General features: G+C 43.6%; 2 protein-coding genes across 2 annotated transcripts in view; one reads left to right on the plus strand and one right to left on the minus strand.

Annotated features, from left to right (window-relative positions):
- Window positions 1-15,462, plus strand: part of sema3c (sema domain, immunoglobulin domain (Ig), short basic domain, secreted, (semaphorin) 3C) — a 35,116-nt gene extending 19,654 nt beyond the window's left edge. Inside the window, exons 5-18 of the mRNA XM_084038885.1 lie at window positions 1,408-1,527; window positions 3,566-3,656; window positions 4,468-4,587; window positions 5,043-5,185; window positions 5,264-5,378; window positions 5,913-5,982; window positions 7,427-7,571; window positions 7,947-8,169; window positions 9,385-9,473; window positions 10,040-10,081; window positions 10,319-10,476; window positions 11,337-11,404; window positions 12,264-12,394; window positions 13,631-15,462. Coding sequence (XP_083895011.1) covers window positions 1,408-1,527; window positions 3,566-3,656; window positions 4,468-4,587; window positions 5,043-5,185; window positions 5,264-5,378; window positions 5,913-5,982; window positions 7,427-7,571; window positions 7,947-8,169; window positions 9,385-9,473; window positions 10,040-10,081; window positions 10,319-10,476; window positions 11,337-11,404; window positions 12,264-12,394; window positions 13,631-14,053 — 1,938 coding nt within the window. The 3' untranslated portion in view covers window positions 14,054-15,462. The remainder of the gene's footprint in view (window positions 1-1,407; window positions 1,528-3,565; window positions 3,657-4,467; window positions 4,588-5,042; window positions 5,186-5,263; window positions 5,379-5,912; window positions 5,983-7,426; window positions 7,572-7,946; window positions 8,170-9,384; window positions 9,474-10,039; window positions 10,082-10,318; window positions 10,477-11,336; window positions 11,405-12,263; window positions 12,395-13,630) is intronic.
- A 1,032-nt stretch (window positions 15,463-16,494) lies between these two features.
- cd36 (CD36 molecule (CD36 blood group)) lies at window positions 16,495-22,049 on the minus strand. The gene is made up of 12 exons (XM_084038744.1): window positions 21,362-22,049; window positions 20,763-20,923; window positions 20,488-20,632; window positions 19,144-19,299; window positions 18,969-19,060; window positions 18,741-18,790; window positions 18,579-18,648; window positions 18,171-18,358; window positions 17,959-18,077; window positions 17,802-17,875; window positions 17,265-17,319; window positions 16,495-17,164 (listed from the first exon to the last, which is right to left on the minus strand). The coding sequence occupies exons 1-12, from the start codon at window positions 21,482-21,484 to the stop codon at window positions 16,988-16,990; spliced, it is 1,410 nt and encodes a 469-aa protein (XP_083894870.1). The 5' UTR covers window positions 21,485-22,049; the 3' UTR covers window positions 16,495-16,987.
- Between the last annotated feature and the right edge of the window lie 1,469 nt (window positions 22,050-23,518).

The following is a 23,518-nucleotide window of genomic DNA, read 5'->3' on the forward strand; positions in this document are numbered from 1 at the left end:
GAACAGGATACTTCAGCCAAGGTGAAAAACAAATCCAGGATTTGTTTATCTCTCTTGAACACCAGGAAATAGACCGTATCTTCTGTTATGTCTGTTCCGATGCATTATGTCATATGTGAGATCTTATAAAATATGAATTCTATTTCATTGGGAGGATTGCTGCAAAAGGTTATTTGTATTTGTATTTTTATCAAAGGTTTATTTCAGGTTGAATGACATTAAAGCAACACTGTCATGACAATGGCAAGGCAATGGTAAGGTGACCAGATTTCTGAAATGAAAATCGGGGACATTTCCAGCGCGGTGGTCAAAATTCCAATGTTATCATTATGAAATAAATAACAGGGGCAATTACATGTTAATTTTAATATGTAAAAGCAGTCTGCAGCAATTAACATTAGAGCTGTAAAAACCACAGATGAAACAAAAACAACAAAACAGATTCTTATCTTATTCAACTTATTTATTATTTAGCTGATGAATTTTTTCAGTTCACAAGCTTTATGGAGAAAACAAGAACACATTTGATGGTGCACATATGAAGAACCACAGTGCAGACAACTGACTTTAAAAGAGGTCTTCTCAAAGTTATAGAAAAATTGTGAATGCTGTGAATTCATTGTGCGGAGCAACAATATTACAATCCTGTCTACTCAGGCCTGATGTAAGAAGGTATTATGTCTTCCACCTTTTTAATTCCAATGACTGGATCATTGCAACACAAACAGATAAATCAAGATCAACTCATTTGACATAAATCATAACCTCTAGGTACCAAAACATGTTATGATACATCCATAAAAAGGCAATAATAATAAACGTAACGTCAGTACGTTTGTTTCACTGGCTACCGTAATAACTGGAGTTTGCGTCGGTGCGCAACTTTTTACTGGCTACCGTAATAACTGGAGTATGCGTTGGTGCGCAACTTTTTTTCTCTCCCATTCAAATCGGGGACATTTTCGGGGACAGCTTTAACCGGGGACAGGTCGGCCAAATCGGGGACTGTCCCCGAAAATCCGGGACGTCTGGTCACCCTAGGCAATGGTTCAAATGAAAACTTTATGAGATATTAGCTGAAAAGCTAAGTCATTGTCCAAAAGTTCGACAACAATATGTTAGCAAACATTAGCGAATACTAGACCAAGTCAGGCTGTAGCAGCAAAGCTCATGTTACTGTTGTGTTACTGTCACATTAATGTAAATGATTGTGTATTTTGTACGAGGAATTGTGATATTTCTTCTCTCAAAAGCCACATATGTGAGAGAACAACATATTCTAAAAGTTTACTTATACGGTTTAATTGTGGGTTTAAAATTTCATTGGGATTAATGTGAGTGACGTTTTTATTGTGTCTCACCTGCTGAACTGTTTAACGTGTGTCTTTTGTGTTGGGTTCTTTGCAGCACGGCTGTGGGAACTTCATCCGCGTGGTGCAGCCTTACAACAGAACTCATCTGTTCATGTGTGGCAGCGGAGCGTACAGCCCCGTCTGTGTGTACATCAACAGGGGCCGCAGACCAGAGGTGGGAACACAGTGAGGGATTCACTTGTACACAAACTCTTGACTGTGTAAACCGTGATTTGGGGACGTTGGCCTGCTGGTTGACACAAGCCGTTACTGGAACTGTTGAGAAGCTAGAGACCAAAAAGGTTTTTTGGTAGATAATTCTCTCTAGTTCTGTACGTTATGTTACACTGCATGCTGCTGAATGATACAACGCCACCTTGATCTCAAAAGTGGAAAAAAATAAAGAACATGACAAAAATGTAAAGGGGGTTTGGTGGTGGGAGATTTTGTAAAATGATGAGCTGAAGAAAAACAGGCAGTGGTTCCCCTGTAGTCATTTAAATGAAACTAATTATATTGACTCAACTGAGCTTATGTAATACATGTGCTTATTAATTAGTTGAGACAGTAGTATATAAATATTTTTGTTGTTGTTATTCCCAAAAAACAATATTGACTGTTAATGTCACTCCTCAGGGCAACAAAGTGAAAGTAGTGGGAATACTGCCACCCAGAGCAAGGAAACAAAAGTCATTATCTGTGAGAGAGAGATTACGTAATCCTACAGATGTGATGTGGATGAGAATTCTATTTTTATTTTTATTCATTATTCTAGGAGCACAACATAACCATAATTGATGGATGGCAATGGACAAAAATGTAGTCAAATGTTTGCCGTAGTCCACAGTAACGTGACAGTGACGTTGCCATGACTACGTCCACTTCTCATATACAGTCTGTCGTATGAAGATGACAACCAGCGCATATGAAATTTATATAATCTCAGTTTGTATTTGCTTGAAATCAAATTCCTGCCAGAATCAGAGAGCAATTGTTTCTGACAATAAGAGATTTTTAAGAGTTTTCATGTAATCAAGTTAATACCACATCAGGGAGATGTTGAGGGATGAAATGAAATATTGTCAAGGATAGATGGCAGATTTGTCCGGCCACACGACTGCGGGTATGCAAGAGGGGGGAAAGCCCTCCAGGAGAAAAGGGCTCACAGAGTGAACGACATTCAGCCCACAGACGGCTAAACGCTAACAAGCAGAACGAGTTAGATGCCGACCAGGCACTTCTCCGCACTGCGGTGCCTTTTTGTCATTTGGGGGGTTTTTGTTTGAAAGGCAGACTGCTCTGTTTGCAACTTCTGAGCTCAAACATGTCAGCGCCTGGAGAAAACGGGATCTAGTGGGACGTTGACGGCAATCTCACAGTGTGGACCTTTGACCCCCCACCCGCAACAACGTTTATTATGGTGTTGTGAAACTTGATGGTTGCGACAGACAATGATTTTGGGTCCTGGGATGCATCATTGGATTAAAACACTGACTGAATTAGTCTTTTATTCAGTCTTTAAATCTTTTATAGGGTGGATGCACTCGTATCTCCCCAGACACATTTATCAGTAAAAGCTTTTCACTTGGAACTTGTTTAAGGTCTGCAAAGTATAACTTTGCTTCTTCAGCAGATGGATGTAAAAACAGCCTTTTGCTATCAAACTGTGCACATACATCTTTCGTCAAGTTAAACATCCAAGTGAACCAATAATCAGCATTTTGGAGTTCACGGGGGGCTTTAATGGTTCATTACAACATCAAATTGCTTGTTAAAAGGGATTTTTTATTTGTGGTTGTTGAGGTTAATGACGGAGCAAACCAGATGGAGTCAGTCACACCTCCAGAACCTCTTGGCAAATAAACACATACTCCTGGAAAGAAAAAAAGCTCTGACGTCACTTGCAATCCCATTCAGACCTAAATAGGATGGGACGGGGAGCTCGATCGTTTGCCAGGTTACTGTAAAAGGTCAAACTTTCCACCTGAGATAGCTATCCCTCCTATGGTATGTTGTCTTTATTGCCCCACACAGGCCAGTTAACATAGAAGCATTTCCGAGCTTCAAACCGACAGGGAGGGAAACGTGAGCAGAGCTACCTTGTGGACATTGGTTATGCTCAGAGTTTTATTGTGGTAGAGGCCACTGGGGGGAATATCTGATCATATAAAACCGTCTCCACAGTCTCTGACTTCCTCTTTTCTCTGCCCCAGGAGCAAGTATTCCACATCGACTCGAGGACGGAATCTGGGAAGGGGAGGTGCTCCTTCAACCCTCAAGTGAACACAGTCTCCGTCATGCTCAGTAAGTGTTTCCTGCATGCCTCCTACCTGAGTTATGTCCTTTCAAGGGTAGTAACCCCCCACAGAGCCCCCCTTCTCCATGGGAACGTTTGAGTGACAACGTACTGCAATATGATTGATTCTCCATCTGTGTGCCATCAAATGACAATCAGTGTCATTATAGTTGTCTTTGCACAAAACGTGAGGACTAAACTTCACATCAAACACAACCCCCCACCCGGAGACTAAACGCTGCCTCCTGGTCAGGCCTCACCCTCTCTTTCCTTTGATGTCTGATTGGTCGAGGAGTGTCGGGTCGCTGTTAACACGGCTGAAGGCGACGCGCTGCACCCTCAGCTCTGCTTTCTGACACCCGAGCGCGGCCGTGTCAGCAGCGGCTTTGCCAACATGTGAGCTCCAGCAGTGAGCAAGGAGGAGGGAGGGGGGAGTACCTAAAGGGGGTAGGAAGGAACTCGCTCTGCCAACTGGAGTCGAGGTGAAAGGCAAAGCCGTGGAGGGAGAATCGGACATCGAGGAGATGTTCGCTTCATCTCTCCATCTTTATGTTTCGGACTGCCTGCGTCCATCTGAGCGCTGTCAACACTCGCTCCTTAGCTAGCTGGCTTGGATGCAGCCCACATACCTCTGATCCTCACCTAGCTTGCTCCTCCTGAACACCTGGTCCAGATTTGAAGGGTGATGAAGGGACAGTAAAGGGCATGAAGCGGCTGTGGAGAGCTCAAAGTTCACAAATGTCCCCGTTGTGGAACAAATAAAGGTTATCTTATCTAAAGTGCAGAACAATGTGTTAACATGGTGTTGCTGTGCTTTAGACCAGGAGCTGTTCTCAGGCATGTACATCGACTTCATGGGGACAGATGCTGCCATCTTCAGGAGCCTGACCAAGAGGAACGCAGTGCGGACGGACCAGCACAACTCGAAGTGGCTTAGTGGTGAGCACAAACACTCTCTAGAGCAGAGGTCTTCAACGTTTTCAGGACCCCCTAGGCTTATAGTGACACGGTGGAGGGATTACATATAGTATACAATTGTGTTGCTTATTAAACCGGGCCAATAATAATGTGTAGAGCAGCCTATAAAGCCATGTATAACAGTACTTTGTATACCGGTATGCTATAATGCTAAGCCATTCAAATAATAATTGTTGACATATTCATGTTTGAATTCTATTTTGGCATTTCTACAACACAATTTCACAACATAATATTAAAAAAACAAGTAGATGTATATTTGCTTAATATAGGTTGTATTCATGTTAAGATGGATTTTTGAAAAATCTCTGCTCTAAAGATTTTGAGTGTGTATTTGCACAAATATGTTTTTCATTCTAAATCCCAATTTATTTCCATTCGGAGATCCATTAATTGATTATTGTTTTCCCATTCAGAACCCATCTTCATCGACGCCCACCTGATACCGGACGGGACGGACCCCAATGATTCCAAATTGTACTTTTTCTTCCGTGAGAGGCTGACAGACAACAGTGGAAACACTAAAAACATCCACACCATGGTGGCCAGAGTGTGTCCGGTGCGTGCCTCTGCATGTGCCTGAATAGATCAACCGTGTGTGCGATGCGGTTTTGAGTCGTGTGGTTTCCGTCCGCAGAGTGACATCGGAGGACAGAGGAGCCTGGTGAACAAGTGGACCACCTTCCTGAAGGCCAGGATGGTGTGTTCGGTCCTGGAGGAAGACGGCACGGAAACTCATTTTGATGAACTGGGTGAGTAGAAGGAAAACATGCTATATATTCCCTTTTATAAGTTGCGTGACTCCCAACCTGTATTTTCATGGTCCATGAAACAAGTTTAAAACAAACTTTGTGTTTTTGGAAAATAGGAGACCATCCTAATTCCCGAAACGCTCGCTTTTTTTGTTCCAAGGTTTTCCAGCGCTTGCTTTCTCCATAAACAATCCGTGGAAGCGCCGTTGTTTGGTCTGGACTCGAGCTGGAGGCCTTTATCAGCTTTCATAACAATTGTTCTGTTGTATTTGGTCACCTTGTGTTCGTTTATGAGCATATTATTCCAGCCCTTCCTCGGCCTCGGCTTTAAAAACTACAAACACCAGCTCAACGAACCATTTTTCATTTTGCGTTTAGCTCATCAGACCCGTCGGTCTGTCAACATGTGCAGTTATTAGTTCTTGTGCATCGTATGCTTTTTGGCAATCTCACCTGCAGGATTACATGATCTAGGATCTGGGGAATTTGTTGAAGGTATTATACGTGTGTGCACATATGTGTTTTCCTTTACAGAGAATGTGTTTTTGCTGGAAACCGATCAGCCCAAGGGCCTGTTGGTGTTTGGAGTCTTCACATCCACAAGGTAAGGCCGGCGGCGGTGAGGCCAGCTGTAACATTCCTGCAGGCCTCAGCGGTTATGTTAATAACTGACTGGATATCAGCGGGAGGGGATGTTACAAAGAGACGTCATGTGTCATGTGGCAGAAGAGCTTATTCAGACGATATCTATCAATCACAACGTCCCGGTGCCTTCGCCATATGGTCTCCATTTGACGTTTAGGGGTGCATTCTTTTGCTGCAAGACATATGTTTATTGTGCACGTTGATAGAGGATATGAATTACATGATACGGAGTCATAGTAAAGCTGCTGCCCCCACGACCCGACACCGGATAAGCGGTAGACGATGAGATGAGATGAGATGAGATGGAGTCATAGTACACAGTGGGATTTTTGAGTGCGCATAGAATTTCATTGCAACGTTTTCCACATAGGTGAAAGCTGAGCTTGGCAAAAAGGAAGGAATATGTTCACCTTTCTCTTTTTTATTTATAGTGTAACAAACTTTTAATAAAAAACACTTTTACCAACTGTTTAGTTCAGTCTGTGGAGACACAGGAAATATGTGTCTTAAACTACATGACCACCAGATGACCTTTTTTCTGTTTTTTCATTGTTTGTTTATAATATTACCCTCTGCATTACGGTTAACTTATTTATATGGAGGACTATTTCCTCCACCCAGTATTAGGGACACTTAATAGGAAGATCACCAAATTTGATAATACATGGTTTTCTTTAGACAGCAGCGATGTAATACAAAATGACAAAGGAGTAATATATTCAATGTACAGTATACAAAATGTAAATAGCTTTATGAGGCCTTTAACTGCTGCTCGTAGAATTTCTACTACTGTTACAATGATGCTGAACACCATTTCAACATCATGATCTCTGTCATAAGAATTTAAGGAAATAAAAGTTGACCACATCCAGACTAAACCTCGGCGGTAACCACAATGAATAAACTGAAAAAATGTCTCTCATTCAGCCGAAAATGTTGAGGTTTAAAGGAATGGTCACTTGATCTTATGTTCAGATGTTTAATTGAGTTTGTCTGGTTAACGCACGGCGACTCTGCCACATGTCCTCCATCCACTCGTTACCTCAGGATCATAGAAAGGTTACAGTAGAGTATCTGGCTCATAGAACACAGCCAATCCAAACAGCGAGGTCCTTAACCTCAATGTTTCTCCTCCACTTTTCAACAAAGACTCTTATGTGTGGAACGGTATGTTTTGACATGCCTAAGCCAAGCCGCACCAGATCAATGAGAGGGAAATAGGTGAGCTGTCCCCACCAGAGAGTGGCCTTGCTTCCACCCGGGCTACATAACACACGCACTCTTAGAAACAGAGATCTTAATAAACAAAAGCAGAATATTTTAGCCGGGCGGGTCTCGAGGTTTTGAGTGTTGTAAGATCCCGCTGTTGCGTTTTACTGAAAGTATGCATCTCATTTCCTCAGCTCCGTGTTTAAAGGCTCGGCAGTGTGTGTGTACAACATGGCCGACATCCTGACCGTCTTCAACGGGCCCTTCGCTCACAGAGAGGGACCCAACTTCCAGTGGGTTGCCTTCCAGGGACGCATCCCTTACCCCAGGCCCGGAACTGTGAGTTCATTACAAGGCCATTAATTCATTCATACTTTGGTTACTTCACATATTTCAAGCTAGAGTAGGGGGGGGGGGGGGGGGGGGGGGTTCATATATAACCATATATATAGCCTGTCAGTACAATATTTTTGCCATCTGCAAACATAATAAGCCTTGACACTTCACAAATTGATGTATAAAACAAATAAATACATGAAATAACAAAGGCCCCAAGATGAATCCTTGTGGGACTCCAACCTTTAACCTAGCTTTAACATCAGTTATAAGTTATAAGCACACTGTATGTAAGTACACGTATAAACTATCCCACGTAAAGTAACACATGTAGTGTACTTGGTCAATGACACACTCCCTCTTCTGGTATTTCTCCAGTGTCCCGGTGGAGCCTTCACACCGGACATCCACACGACGAAGGAGTTCCCGGACGACGTGGTGACCTTTGTACGGAACCACCCAGTCATGTTCAACCCCATCTACCCAGTGGGGAGGAGACCCCTGGTGGTCCGGACTAACGCTGACTACAAATACACATCAGTGGCAGTGGACCAGGTCATGGCTGCCGACGGCAACTACCAAGTGCTCTTCCTGGGCACAGGTATGAATGTTAGACCTGGATCCTTCAGATTCTAGCAACACGGCCAAACTTTGAGGGGTCTGTTGAGTCAATGTCACCTCTTACAGTGAAATGGCAGAAATAGCAATAACACAGTCCATCTCTATCAGTGAGATGTTTTATAAGTCAATGATCACTGACTATATTGGACTAACAGATAACAGAGTGGACAGTACACAGACAGCATGGAACTTAAATTACGTCACAAATGGGTCAAAGACACAGTGATAAGACGAGGTCATTTAGGAGAGGACTTCAACCTTGTGTGCTTTCGTCTTATTTAATCAGAAGAGAGAACCTGCAAGGAGTTTGAGATTATTTCAAACATCTCTGCCGTGTTTATTATAATCAACTATCAACCATAGTATTCTCACTTGTTTTTAGAAACTACCTGAAACACACAAAGTGTATTATCTCACCTCGCAGGCGGAACGTTTTTACACTGATTTATGGGATTAAATGTTGCAGAGAGCACAAATGTAGAATGCATCCTCTTGTTTCAGCGCTCACGACATGCTGGTTAAACAGAATACAACGCGCGTGTGCGTGTCCACTTGGACGTGTTTGAATTCAGCAAGCAGCTCTGGGACTCTCCGCGTCTCACAGCTGCTTGTGTTTATCAGGCAGCCTCTCCATTCTGTTCCTCCTGCCCGGATACTTGAAGGAAAGCCAGCGCCAGCCTCTCCATATCTGAGCCCCCTGAAACGCCGCTTTGTCTCAAGGATGGGGGAGAGGCTCTTATCAGGCGTTTCCAGGAGCGGTTACTGTAACTCCCTCTCCCTGCTCGGCTGCTCCGACTCCCTGGGCGAAGCGGGCCTTATTGACGATGGCTTGCGTTGCATCTTGCCCTTTCAATGCCCTTTGTCCTCCCTTGCGCGGCGCGTAAGAGCTTCCATTCCCACCCCGGCCACATTTGATTCTGCTGTGAAAACTGGCCGGCTATCATGCCTAATTCAAAAGTAAACATGGGCAAAGGGAAACAGACTTGGGAGTTTTTTTTTTCTTTTCACAGGCGTTGTATTCTCATTCACTGTCTGGGCACTCTTGGTTGAGTAGCCATATCTGTTCCACGTGGTTGTGTGTGTGTGTGTGTGTGTGTGTGTGTGTGTTTGTGTGTGTGTGTGTGTGTGTGTGTGTGTGTGTGTGTGTGTGTGTGTGGTTAAGACTCATAACACGTCTGCTTTCTGTCCCCCCCAGACAAAGGTACAGTACAGAAGGTGATTGTGCTGCCCAACAATGAGTCCCTGCATGGAGATCTGATCCTGGAGGAGCTGGAAGTGTTTAAGGTCAGCTGTCTGTTTTTCTCCCCTTTCTTCCTTCGTGCTTTTACTTTCATCCCTTTTTCTCTCCCAAAATCAAAGGCTAGGGGGGGAGGAAGTGGAGGAGGAGGGGCCACGCTTGGCCACAACACAAAGGCCAGGGGCAGACAGACAGACAGACAGACAGGCAGGAGCAGGGTGGCATTCAGGAGATGGATGTTCTGCAGGGCAGCGTAGGGTGATGGTAAACATGCTAACATACTGGAAGTCTGCTCATTGCCCCGAGTCAACCTTCACGTGCTGTTTCATCTTCACGTATCCCTAGAATTCTGATCAACCAGTGATCAGACGTCGAGGCCTCTGCTGCTTTGATCTCCCGCGACACCTGGAGTCTATTTCTTCTAGAAAGTTACATCTGGAGAGAAGCTGGTCCAGGATGACTTTTTTATTAAAGAAAAGTCCGATAAACTGTTCTCTGCCTATTTCCCGACATGTTCCCAAATATACCTTTAAGATTTTGATAGAAGATAACTGTCAACAATGCCTTGAAGCTCTGAACCTGCTTCTCATATGTGGTTTTTTGTTTTTTTTAGAGTCAAGCTCCTGTTACAAACTTGAGAATATCCTCAAAAAAAGTAAGTGTTTCTTCCAGCTTTGCTTACCTCATATTAAGGCTTTTATTTTAATGTGTTATTCATTGTCTGCGGCTACTCTGTAATGCACAAAACACAACACTCCTGTGCATAAAAAGCCTCCCAGAGGCAAGGAAATAATAAGCCATAATTGTTTCTGCGCTCTGCCTCATTTTCCTGTCAGCCGGCCACTTATTAAGACAAACAGCGCGGCTGACATTTGAACTGTTTACTTTGCAGCAACAGCTGTACGTCAGCTCGGAGTTCGGAGTCTCGCAGGTCTCCTTGCACCGTTGTCACTCTTACGGCTCGGCCTGCGCCGACTGCTGCCTCGCCAGAGACCCCTACTGCGCCTGGGACGGACTCAGCTGCTCGCGCTTCTATCCCACCGGCAAAAGGTAGACACAGATTTACTGCTTTAGGGTTCAGAGCTGCACTGTGGTGCCAGTATTCAGCACTTTTAAATTTCCTGCAAAAGAAGTATTAAGTGCCCACTGAGGATTGTGCTCAGGGCAGAGTAGAAAATAATCTATGTAAGAGATTTTCAGTCCAAAAATAATGCTTTTAGTGTTAATAAGTGCTGACAGGGGTTGTTTAGGGAGCCCAAGTGTTAAATAAACTCAGCATAGTGCAGATTTTTAAATATACATTCACTTGCATTCACTTTTGCTCAATTTGCCATGATTATCCAGCTAAATTATATATTTATTATGAATAAAATACCACGCCAAGCCATGTTGAATGTGGGCACCGGATGATGTACAATACAAGAACAGAAAACAGCCGCTCGCAGCTTGTGAGGGCAAAAAAAACACATCACATGCCTGGAATCCTTCAGTGTAAGCATGTCACTACTTCAGCTTGTGTTGTTTCCCTCCTTCCGTCGAGACATAAAACAGACAAGGAGGTTTGAGCTAACCTCGCCTCTAAACCAAAACCTCTCTTTTGGGAGCGGCTGCGTGTCTCTGGACGTTCCAGTCAGACGCCGGTTGAGTTGAGTTTGGTTTGGGGAACGAAAGCCCCGGTTTTCCCGCAGAATGTGTCTGAAATGCGTCAGCGTGTTTACATGCTCTTTTCCTCAAGCTGTTCTATTGTGAGTGTTCGCCGGCGAGTGGAATGAATCAGATTTTCCTCAATATTGTTTTGGCACTGATGGCTCCTTCCACAGTTTTTAATATGAGATGATGTGAGGAGGATCGTGTTTGTTCTGTATTTAGTTCAAGTGTATTAATATTATTTTCCCCTGCTTTTTTTTAAGGAGAAGCAGAAGGCAGGACATTATGCATGGAAATCCACTCACTCAGTGCAGAGGATTCAATCTAAAAGGTAATTAAAGCTGCACTAATCAATATTTTGGTATCAACAAAGGATCATATTATTCTGTGTAATGTGAAAGATAACACTGGGAGGGACAAACCCACACTTCCCCTCAACTCTACAGAGCTTGGCCTGTTTTAGCTTAGTGTTTGGATTTTTTGGCCCACAAATATATTTGTAAAGGGCCATTCATAATGTCAGAGATACTTTATTCACACTAACTCAAACACTGACACATTTACTGTCATTGTAAAAAAAAATACATAAAAGTACACATTTGATGACAGAACTGTCAGTACAATCATTACGGTCGTTTACACCGATGCTGTAGCTGCATCTGTATGTTTTTGTGTCTCCGGGGCTGTTTATGAGCATAAAATCCCCCCAATGAAAATCCTCCCAGCAGCACCGGCAGGGTGCACTTTTAATCACGGGAGAGGATTTCCTCCCCAGAGTGTCCCATATCCGTGAACGGTTTACATCTCTAAATCAAAAACGAGCTCGGGGGAGCCAACCATATGGCCATTACCACTAATTAGTTACAACCCTGTCACACATCCAGAGGAGTGATGGACTATTTAGCTGCGACGGGGAGAAAAAAAAACGAGGCGGTAAACGAGACGGAGCTGAGTTGCGTGGATGCGGTGGCGGTAATCTTGTCAGGCTGTATAAGCTGACGGAGTCCGGGTGGGGCTGCAGGTGTCCCACTAAGCATTGTGTCAACATTTCCCTCTCTCAGTGGGGACCCGAGACAGATTTGAGTCCATCTGTGGAGTTAGTGGCTGTCAGCAAGTGACGTCTGACTGTGTGTGTGTGCGCGTGTGTGTGTGTGTGTGTGTGTGTGTGTGTGTGTGTGTGTGTGTGTTAGCCTACAGAAATGCTGTGGAGATGACGCAGTATGGCGTGAAGAACAACACCACCTTCCTGGAATGCTTTCCCAAGTCTCCTCAGGCCTCCATCCGCTGGCTCATTCACAGGGACAACGACCGGAGGAAAGAGGTCAGTTTGACATTTAGAGAGGTCAAAGGTCAACTCGGATGCAATGGAAAAACCCTGAAGTGATTAAAATGACCTTTTTTTTCCCGCTCTGGTGTTTTGGTCACACGGTTAAATATGACAAGAAATATTAAACATGTCATAGTTATCAAACGAGCTCACGTGCTTCATCGGGACTCACGTCGCCCGAGGAGCGACACGGTGAACACGCAGCATCGTAATGAGCGCTGATACCGATCAAATATGATATGGACCCTGACTAATGACTGGCTTCTCTGTGGTGAAACGCCGTGCAAATACTTGACACCACTTTAACCCCTTGAAAGGCTGCGAAAAATGAAATAAAGCTGGGCTGCAGCATGAAAAATCTTTCATGGATTAAGCTCTCACCTCTTTGGATTAGACTCAGAGTAATGGCCGCTTTTATAGCCGATTCCCCGCGAGAATAGAAGTTGGCTTTAAAATAAATCACTTGAGTTTTTACGGTGTGTCATTGGAGGCTTTTCCGAACTGAGGCCCAGCTGGTTATAAAGTAGTCCGTGGAAAAGGAAAAAACGGTTGCATCAGTTTAGTCTCATTGTGATTTTAAACGTAGGAACTTCTTTCAACACCTCTGACTTCCAGTTCCACTAGTTCAGATGTTTCAACCACATATGCAGTCGTTTTCTAACCTCTAAAACTGAATAAGGGAGTCGATTTGGTGTGATGAGCAAATGAGGGAATAACTTCTGGAAGAATTGTGGTGTTTTGATGATGATGAAGGAGAGCTCTGTTTAACACATCACTTCAAAACTTTCAAAGGTGTTCAAATGGGTTGACTGCAAAGGTCATAGCATCATGAATAATAGTATTAGGCATAATAATAATAATAATAATAATAATAATAATAATAATAATAATAATAATAATGTGACAAACTGTTCCAATATCAATACCAGTATCAGAAATTCCTCCGATACAGCCAAATTGGCTAAATAAGAAAGGTTGCATTAAGAGAGGTTGCATTGCGTTAAATGATGATGAAATTATGATGCGTTCAAGCTCTATTTAGTAAAAATTATGAGTGTGTAAAGGTATATTATAACTTCAAATGCAATCTTAAATTGGTGCTAAACCTGAATAAATACAGTTGTTTTAGGAGGATGTTTTCACGGCAATATGAAAGGGAATCATTTGACTTAAAAGCACTGGTATCCATGTAGATGGGGTTTCTATGACACCACCTTTTTCCGACCACAGGTTAAGATGAGCGATCGCGTCGTCTCCACGGAGCACGGCCTCCTCATCCGCTCCGTCCAGCTGTCTGACCAGGGCCTCTACTACTGCCTGACTACCGAGAACAGCTTCAAGCGCACCGTGGCCAAGATCCGCCTGCGGGTGCTGAGCGAGGCCATGGTGAGCGTGCTGACGGACAAGCAGCAGTCGCCGTGGGCCTGGGCCAGCTCGTTGCACCCCAAGGCCCTGCTGGCGGCCTTCAGCCCAGCGGAGAGCCTGGCCGTGCAGCAGTACTGCAAAGAAAGGAAGCAGCTCCAGAGCCTCCAGCAGAAGCAGCAGCAGCAGCCTCAGCCGCCCGGACCTCTCCGGGGGGACCTGGCCAAGCTGAAGCCCCTGCTGGACCGGAGGAAGAGCCGCAACCGGCGCAATCACCTCCCGGAGGTCTGACGCGGGAAGGTGCAGGAACTGACGCAAGCACCTTCCTCTGTTTCTAAACCCCAGACCCTCATTGTTCCAACTCTCATCTCAAACTGCTGCGCTCCAAGGTGAGGTGGGTGTGGGGACTTGTTATTCGGCAATATCTCTTTTTTTTTTTTTCTTTTTTTTTTCCTTGCATGAGGTACTGTGACCAGATGGCTGTGACAACCATTAACACACACACAAACACACATTCATTTACTGCCGCAGTCCCAACACGGACTGACGTGTCCCTGTTGTGAGAACCACTAATAAACTGTGGTGGGAGCCAATAATGCTTCATGATAATACACATTGGGACGCAGCTATGGTCAACGATCTTATCGTATCTTGTATATTAGAGGGGAAATTGGACCCTCACGATGGATTTGTTCTTAAAAAGAGGTCATGATATCAAATTGAGGGGATTCGAAAAGGGACAAAAGGGAGACGGATGCATGCTTGAGAGCGAGTGTTAGTATTTTATTAGATTCTACTCACACTTCTATTCTTTACTTTGAACTAACAAAATAGTCTTTGCAACGGCTTGTGAGGATTTCTCCTTCTCGTGGGTCGACTGCCTCACATGCTGTCTACAATAGCACTGTTCATACAAAGCACAGATGGCAAGTGGTCCCAATAAAGAGTGTTACAGCGCTGTAAATAAACAACGTAACATCCAGGACGTTAACCAAACAGAAATCATAGTAAAATACTGAGCGGCATATGAAAGCTGCTGTTATATTCCTATTACTGTAAGAGAATCTGCCTCACTGTAATTCAGCTGCATATCCTTGTCATACTTCTCTGGTTTCTAGCACAGAAGCATGTTTATAGAAATGCATAAGTAATGTAGAGGTGTCTTAATCCTTGCCCCGGATTATATTTGAGTAAGAGGTACGCACATTTTAGTTTTACAGAATAGAAGATGCAGAAAAGTGGCGACATTTTCCCACATTGTCTCCAGCAAAGTGAACATTCAATAGCAAATGAATTGACCGATGTGAATAGACTTTTGTTTTCCAGAAGCGTAGTTAATGTAGATAGAGATTATTTGTTGCTTGTGTACAGAGTATATTTTTCTTTGTTTCATCCTTTTTAATTTAATGTTGTGAGGTTCTTGTGGAAAATGTGTATATAATTTCAACATATTTCACCAGCTATGACGGTCTCTGCAAATTGCAGAGACATACAGTGTTACTTTCATTTTGAGAAAAAAAGACTTCCTCGTTGTACCGTCCACCCGAACAGATCTCTGCCCCGCGTTTTAATAAACCTGTGCCACCAGCATCGTGTCAACTTCAACTCGGTGTAATTACAGTGTTATGAAACAAATGTATTTCTATTTATTAATGTCATGATAGCCTGAATAAATCTGTTCCGATGAATCTCAATTTTTACGGAAGGATCATGCGTTTTATTGTCGTACATTTCTAAGTATAATTGATCAAAATGTGAACTCAATTTTTCTGTTACTGGCCAATACATCATCCCTCTGACTTCTTTATAGATTCCCTGGTGTACTATTATGATGCCTGTTAATACGTTAAAGGAACAGTAACACTAGTTTAGTTAAGTTCACCACAAAGACTGGAATCTGCTACCCTGACTCTGTCAAAGGCGGCAACCCTCGGCTTCTGAAAAGCGAAGCCAATGCTGAAGTGCCTTAAACTGTCATTCTCTCTGCTGGCCATCAGGGGGCGACTCCTCCTGGTTGCAAAAAGAAGTCTGATTGTATAAAAGTCTATGAGAAAACTTGATGTATTATCTCAGTAAACATTGTACACATTAGTTTATGGTCTCAATCTCTAGTTTCAAGTCTTCTTCAATCCAGCATGATGTTCATTTATTAAATTATAGACCGTAAAATAGACCATAAAGCAGCGTATGATTTAGGGTGTCCATCAGTTCCACCAGTAGCTCCTCTGCAGTCTAAATACGATCACTTCTGTTCACTGGTTGCAAAGATTCAAACTCAAGGCTTTGAAACAGTAGTCCGAAGATTACAAAACGTGCCTACTTAACCAATCAACAGAGACATCCTCTCGTCTGATTCGTTGTTTTTGTCAAGAGTTGACATTTCAGAGTATTTCCAAAAACGTGGACCTACTCTTCAAAAGCTAATCTCACGAATAAATATTTACAAGCTGGAAAATGAATGGGTTTAAAATGAAGTGGAAGCTTAAGAGCGGTAACTGAGATACCTCAGGGTTGCAAAATTGCATGTTAATCCCAGTGAAACACTCACATGTGTGAAATGTCAGAATCGGTAGAATCAAAGAGACCGAAGGTCATTTAAAAGCTTTAAAAGCTATAAAACCAAATAGAGGCCTCCTGCTGCTTTCTCACCAAAGAAACCCAAGTACCATTCAAATCCCCCGGATAATCATCCCCCAGACCAGTTTTATGAGTTGTTTTTTTTTTATGGGTCACTCAAGGTAAAGAGGAAACCAAGTCGTTTTGCTTTTGTGTGCACAATGTGGAGGTTTGTTTCAGCAGCGGGACAGTCTCTACTGTAGACCAACTGTCACCAGGACTATGAGAAACTCCTTTTCAGCTTTTAATCATTTTTGTTCAGCAAAAGATACGTACATTTGTGCAACATTAGATTCATGTACATTTCTTTTAATAGGATGCCAAACAAACCCATCTCTCCCTCTATGCAGAATAATAACCCAACACTTTAGAGGACTCTCCATCTGCTCTCAAAGATTCCTGATTGAGTTTATGTTACAGTGTAATTGAAATAATCCTTAGCAAAGCTCTTGAGCTTTAATGAAAAAAAAAAATCACAGTATTCCCCCTCTTGGTATCGAAAGGAAGTAAGACATTATAAATAACAGTGAAATTACAAAAAAAGTGCAAGTCTATATCAAAAGGGTCTGATGTCCCGTAGCAGCGTAAATGCACTTGTGCGTGGTTGGATCACGCCAGCCGGCTCCGGCTGTCGCTCCTCCTCACCACGCAGTAGGAGATGAGGCACAGGAGGAAGACGGCCACACCCGAGCCCAGCATCGCATTCTGTATGATCTCCAACATCTGGATGCGGGACACGAGCTCCCCCTTGATCCTGTCTGCCGTGGAGTCGTCCAGCGTTGCCGTCTGGTTGGTGCGGACGGAGACGGGGAGAAAGAAAGAGATCATTATGCATCCTAGACGAACACACTCTACATGACTGCAGGGCTCTGCTTTTTGATCTCACCTCATTCATCCAAACAAGAGGGAATATGGTGTAATCCTTTACTTTCTTAAGCACGCTGCGGGGAGAAAAGCGTAAATTAGTATTCAGTGCATGACGGCAACTCAAACTTTGTTTTGTGGTCTTATTGTCTTCTTGTCTTTGTCATGACAGGAGAGACATGGAGTGAACTCAAACTCGAACTTTCTTTCAGAAAAAGTTTGACATTTTTGGAAAACTACCCCTCAACAGTATTGACTTTCTTTCCGAAGCAGAAGATAAAAAGTTAGAGACCTCAGGCAGCATAGTCGTATTGATCATGAGTGAGCGTGAGAGACGCACCACACATAAAACAAATTGTCATTTTTTATGAAGTAAACAAACCAGATTGTGTTCATTGGTTGGCAGATTTTGTAAGCCAGGCTAGCATTGCCACCTGCTCTCAGTCTTTACGCTAAGCTACGCTAACTAGCCGCTGGCTGTGACTTTACATTCACCATACAGATATGACAGTGGTCCCAATCGTCTCATCCAGCTCTCACCAAGAAAAGCAGAACTTACGTGATGACCTTCGATGGTCCATACATCATATTCACTTGGATTCTCTTGGCAAACCTCAAGGTGAACCCAGTTGTCTGGTGGAAAAATAACTCAAGAAAATTAGCATCAGAGTTGCCGCCCCTAGAAGTCCAAAATGGTGGAAGATATTAGCTCGTACAGGCTCCACGTCCAGGTAGGTGGCATGGTGCTCCTCGCTGGGACTGAGGCCCTCCACCGTATCTCGGAGGGACTGACTGCCGTGGAGGAAGTGGGGCAGGGAGATGTAGATGGGTTTCCCTGTTCACATGGCAGAGAGAAACACCATTATTATCAAGCTGACGAGCAGAATAATAAGAACGTTGCCTTGACTTCCACCAAAGTAAAGCTGACCTTCTTTACAGGAGCTGATGTCCAGCACTCCAGCCAGGGTGCAGTTTTTGGTGGTCTTTTTGTCCCTGCAGAAACACTGGTTGTCTGGGTTGACGGTAGGGGAGGCCATCGTGTTTGCCTGGAGGGCGAAGCGATACACTTCAATCCCTTTCAGATTAACGCTCTTCTCGAAGCTAGCCGACACAGACCTGAAGAAAACGACAACAAAGAGATCATCATCACCCAGCAATCTATTGGTGTGCAACTTAACTCAGCCTGACTGACTGTGATCTCGGTATTGGAAAGCTGTGACCTCTAGTGGTTACAGAGAGGAAAGTCCAAATGATGATGTTAAATCTCACTGCCCCGTCTAATGTCAGCAGAGCAGTCAGATGATAATTGCTCCTGTAAAATGAAACGCTTCATCACCTGCAGATGTCTGATGAGAAGAAATAGACAGGCTTCTTCTTGTTCACAAAGGGAGGGAAGGAAGTGGCGTCTGAGAAAGAGGAGGGAGAAGAGGTCAGAAAGGTCACTCGCCTGCCTCGAGAGCTGCAGGAGTTATAAAAAAGGTTGAGAAAGGAGCCCCACCTGTCCCGTTGATCATGTCACAGTACTTGTTGTCCCAGAAACGTAAGCTCCTGTCGGGCAGAATAAATTTGTCAGACGAGGTATTTGGTTTTAGCATCCTAAAATATTCCAGTTTTCAGGGGGGGAGCTGAATTCTCACAGCAGAATCTGTACAACCTGATTAAGCTGATTTGATCAAACAGCCTAAAATATCACTAGAACAAAAACTTTATTCCTAATCAAACTCACTTCTCCCCTTGCCACCGGTCTATTATTCCCACTTTGGAGATGTCGTCCTTCCCAGTGAAGACATTGTAGTAGCCATCATATGTGCCATTGTACTAGGAAAAAACACATTTGATTTAATACAATAATAAAATAGAATTTCTGAGGTGTAACTGCTAACTAATATGTGTTTACTTACAGGTTCAAATATTCCCACAGTTTTTTTCAACATGGGGTCGGTGTAACCCCATAGCATCTCGCTGACCGTGCGATTCTGGAACAAGGAGGAGTTGGTTCCCTTTATCCAGTTTTGCAGCAAACTGTGAAGCAGTTTCGGAACCAGTGAGTACGCTCCCTGAAAAGAAAACGCCAAACACAAACATCTATCTTTATATTCATAAAAAAAGGATCGGCGGTAGTGTGGGTTATAAAAGTCAACTGTACGGTTCCATAATTATACAAGCGGAAATCTGCTTCGCAAGCTAGTCCTGTGGAGATAAGCTGGAAAAGACTCTTCTTTTATGACTGTGATCTTGCATCATTTCTGAGTTGCCAATCATTTGAACCTTAAAGTTTGGAGATAAAGAACTGTCCCCATAAAACAAACTTCCATTGTAAAATGATCATTTCTGCGAACACAGCAGCATGCTTGTCCCAATGCTAATAGCAGCCTCAGGTCTTCTTACACCACCTGTCAAGTCTGAGCTCAGGATCTAAGCTTGTTTTTAGTTTGTCTTTGTTGTTAAAAACTCTCACATATCAATACTTCCTCACATTCCTACACTCCGTCTTTTTTTGTGACCAGAAAGATTTCAAATTCAATCATAATTTAGCTGATTTTCTCAACATGGCTACAGCTGAGCTAACGGTGCTAAAAAGAAATCTATTTCTTTGTATCTTATATGATATATAATAATATAATATAAGATAATATATTTTTCTTCCTGCTTACATCAGCTTGAGCCAACAAATAAATATCATGACATCCATCAATCAATTTGCAACTTGTAGCAGACGATCAAATTAAAATTCCTCCCGACGTTATGCCTGCCTTTCCTGTTTCGCACGTCAAAGAAGTTAGCCTTGAAATTACGTTCCGGCTCAACTTTAATGTCTCAGAGTCCGAACAAAATTTTTGTTGCAAGAAAAAAAAATGTGTTTGCATTCCTTAGGGTATATTGTGTGTCATTTCATTTTATTTTGAAATAACCTGAAGGGCGAACCCTCCATGGGGTTGCAACTTAAATCGGAGGGATCGCTTGATAATTAACAGGATGGGAAGAAGAAGCATGCTGCTTTTCTGCTGTAGTATTCATCGTTGGGAATATTATCTCACCCGTGCTTTTGTTGTGAAAGTTTTCAGGCTATTACGAAACATTCAAAGGAACGACCTGGGAAGCACACCGCTTATTATCACAGTGGGGCAACGCATGACGGGGCAGCACAGCTTGTCTTGGCACAGCTCGCCCCGGTCTTGGAACCGAGGTACGGTGACTATTAAGGAGCGCTGAGTCAAGTCAGGAATCACCGCGCACTCACTTACAGCCACAGCCAGGTTGAGGGAGGTGACGACGTCGTCCTCGGGTCCCACCGACATGGACGGCTCAAAGATGACGCCGATGGGGAGCTGGTAGGAGACAGTTTGATTGGCGTTGAATGTGACGTTCTCTTTGGGGAGATATCTGGTCCTAAATAGGGGAAGACAGTCTTGCTTAAATATTTCATTTCCTTAGAGGTATCTTCTGTTACATCAGATAAATGTGATGGAAGGGCTCCTTTAGAAAAATCATCAAGATGTCATAAACAAATCCTCCTTACCTGTAGGTGTAAGGTCCTTTCTCCACGACCACGGGGTTCACTCCGCTCTGCAACACCTCCGCGGCGTTCTGCACGTCGAACAACCAGAACTGCCTGTACACCTTTGCTCCGGTCTCAACCCAGTTGTCGTACGCCGTCGTTCCGGGCTCGATGACGGCTTCCTAAACAGCGATGAAGACAGTCAGAGGGTCTATTTTTAACTTTCCCTCAAGTCTGCCAGCAGGCCAGCTGCCCCACTGATACAGGAAAAGGGTGGATGCTCCGCTCTAAAAAAAGGATTACATTCTCATCTCCGCGCCGTCATTTGTAAAAAAAATCACAAAACCTGATCTTTTTGATGGATGAAAACAAGGCTCACTTACTGCACGGCTTCTTGTTTACCATTTGAAGCAGCTTTCACACACACTCACACACACACACACACACCTCTTGCCTCCTGTTTCTCCTGATTCACCTTGATCTCGGCGTGCACACACACACACACACACACCTCTTGCCTCCTGTTTCTCCTGATTCACCTTGATCTCGGCATGCACACACACACACACACACCGTCACTCCCCTGCTCTCCAACCCAGGGTGAAACTGAGCACCCTTACCTTTTCCACCGTCCCCTTGATGACGCCGTTCCCAAGGGGGATGAGGACGCCACCCAGGATGGCCACCGCCGCCCCGAACACGGCTCCAGCTATCAGCCCGCACCTTCTGTTGCAGCAGCCCATGGTGGTGTGCGTTTCCCCTCCTCCGTCGGTCTGTGCGTCCGTCCGTCTGTCTGCCTTCCCTCCTTCTGGCTCAGTGTTTTGTGTGTGTGTTTGTGTGTGTGTGTGTGTGTGTGTGTGTAAGTGTGTGTGTGCTGGTGTTATGCAGCTCGTCTGAGCGTTGTGTCCCGGCAAGCAGCAGAAGTGGCACAGGGAGGCTGCACCATCAGAGGAGCTGACAGAGCAGCGGAGGCCGGGTAAAGGTACAGACTCCTCTGGCAGCCGCTCAGGGACCTCCTATGGCCGTTATATAATGATGAGGCAGGTTCAAGGTTCAGCTGAGCGTTCCAGCCCAGGTATCAGGACTATCTGACCAGGTGATAACAGCCACAATATGCAGAGGAGAAAGGTTGAAAAGAGAAGTTGCCAAATAAACGTGGAGGTGTGCATAAAACGGAGCTCACTCCTGGAGACACGCAGTTTTTTTGTTTTCATTCACTTTCTTATATTCTAACATTGAGTAGTTAGACTCATCAGGAATCAAAAGGATTCATCAGGATGTGAGATATCAGGTCTAGATATCCAATGACCTGGAAGATTTCATTCATTCTTTTATCTCTCGTCTCCTCCCCACTTTCTGCTTCCAAGAGACAGGAAAGGGGAACGTATAAATGATTAAGTGTATCCTCATTGTGCAGAGAGAGTTGAAAAAGAAGCTTGTCTGCACTTTGCATTTTCATCAGGGATTTTAAAAGGAATTGTCTAGCTAACTTAATGTTTGTGACAAATGGCTGCCTTGCACATGGGACAATCAGCAGCAATATAACATCAGTAGGTGGATGCAATCCTCTTTTTCTATTTCTTTGTCAAGATTTAAAGTTTTAAATAAGATTTAAAGTTTTAAATAAGTTCACTTTAAAATGCTTGATCCTACACTTCCCATGCAACTGATAGTGTTTTTTCCTAACATCCTTCCTCCCGGGTAAATACACATGTCAAAATGCACATAGTCGGTTTATAATACAGGCTTTCTGTCATCAATCTGAATTATAGAAACCATAACAACCCTGATAGCACCGCTAATAAATGCACTTAAATGATGATGAACGGCTGTAGAATGCTTCTGCTCTCTATCAAGTCATAAATGTTCCATAAATTATATACAACTAAACTGCATCGTCAATCATTCATCGGAACTTCATTCAGTAGCCTCTGGCTCCTGCATTCGGCTGAACCTTATCATCTCTAAAAAATAATAATAATCTTCCTGTTTTATATTCTATTAAGAGGAACTTATCAGTCTGTATGAATTATATCTTTATATGTTTGTTTATAATGAAAATGTAATCACATAAATGGAGAACGGGGGAGTCAGCCTGCACTAGTTCATCGATGTATATCCCCACACCATCGAGTCCTCCAGAGACCGGCTTCATCTTCCTACGTTAACCCTCTGATTACAGAGTTTACCCCAGATGGAAGCCTTAATAACGGGGTGTTGAATGTGCAGGCGAGGGCTTTTGTCACCGAGGTTGAATGTTTGCCGGAAGCCAGAACTCGCGTCAAGGACAGAAGCATTTAGCGCTTGCTAATCTGGATGTGGTTTCATCCACAGTTGGAGGCAGATAGTGTTCTTTGTCAAATCTCGTGGATCAAGACGGATTCTGAGACTTCCAGTCGGCTTGCCAGTTCATTCTTTCAGTGGGCTGAACCATTTTCTTCACAAGTCTTATGTTCTTTGTGGTACATCACTCTCTTCTGGTGCTATTGTGTTTGTTTCCCTCGTAGGCAGCCAATGCCTTCGAAAAACAAATTTTTATTCAGAATCACCTAGATTGGCCAAATATGTGTAGCCTGCAGTCCTGTACTTACACAGAAACAGAAATAACGTCAAGGAACAAGGACAACAAAGCTAGTAGTGATACAGCCATGCAAAAAAATTAGGACACCCTATGAAAATGTTTTTTTAAGCATATTTAGACGTATATTTAACATCAATTTTAACAATGAGACATTCAAGTAATATAACTAAACAAGTAAAACTGAAGAAAATACTTT

The sequence above is a fragment of the Eutrigla gurnardus genome, assembly GCF_963514095.1.
Source record: "Eutrigla gurnardus genome assembly, chromosome: 21".
Classification (NCBI taxonomy): Eukaryota; Metazoa; Chordata; class Actinopteri; order Perciformes; family Triglidae; genus Eutrigla; species Eutrigla gurnardus.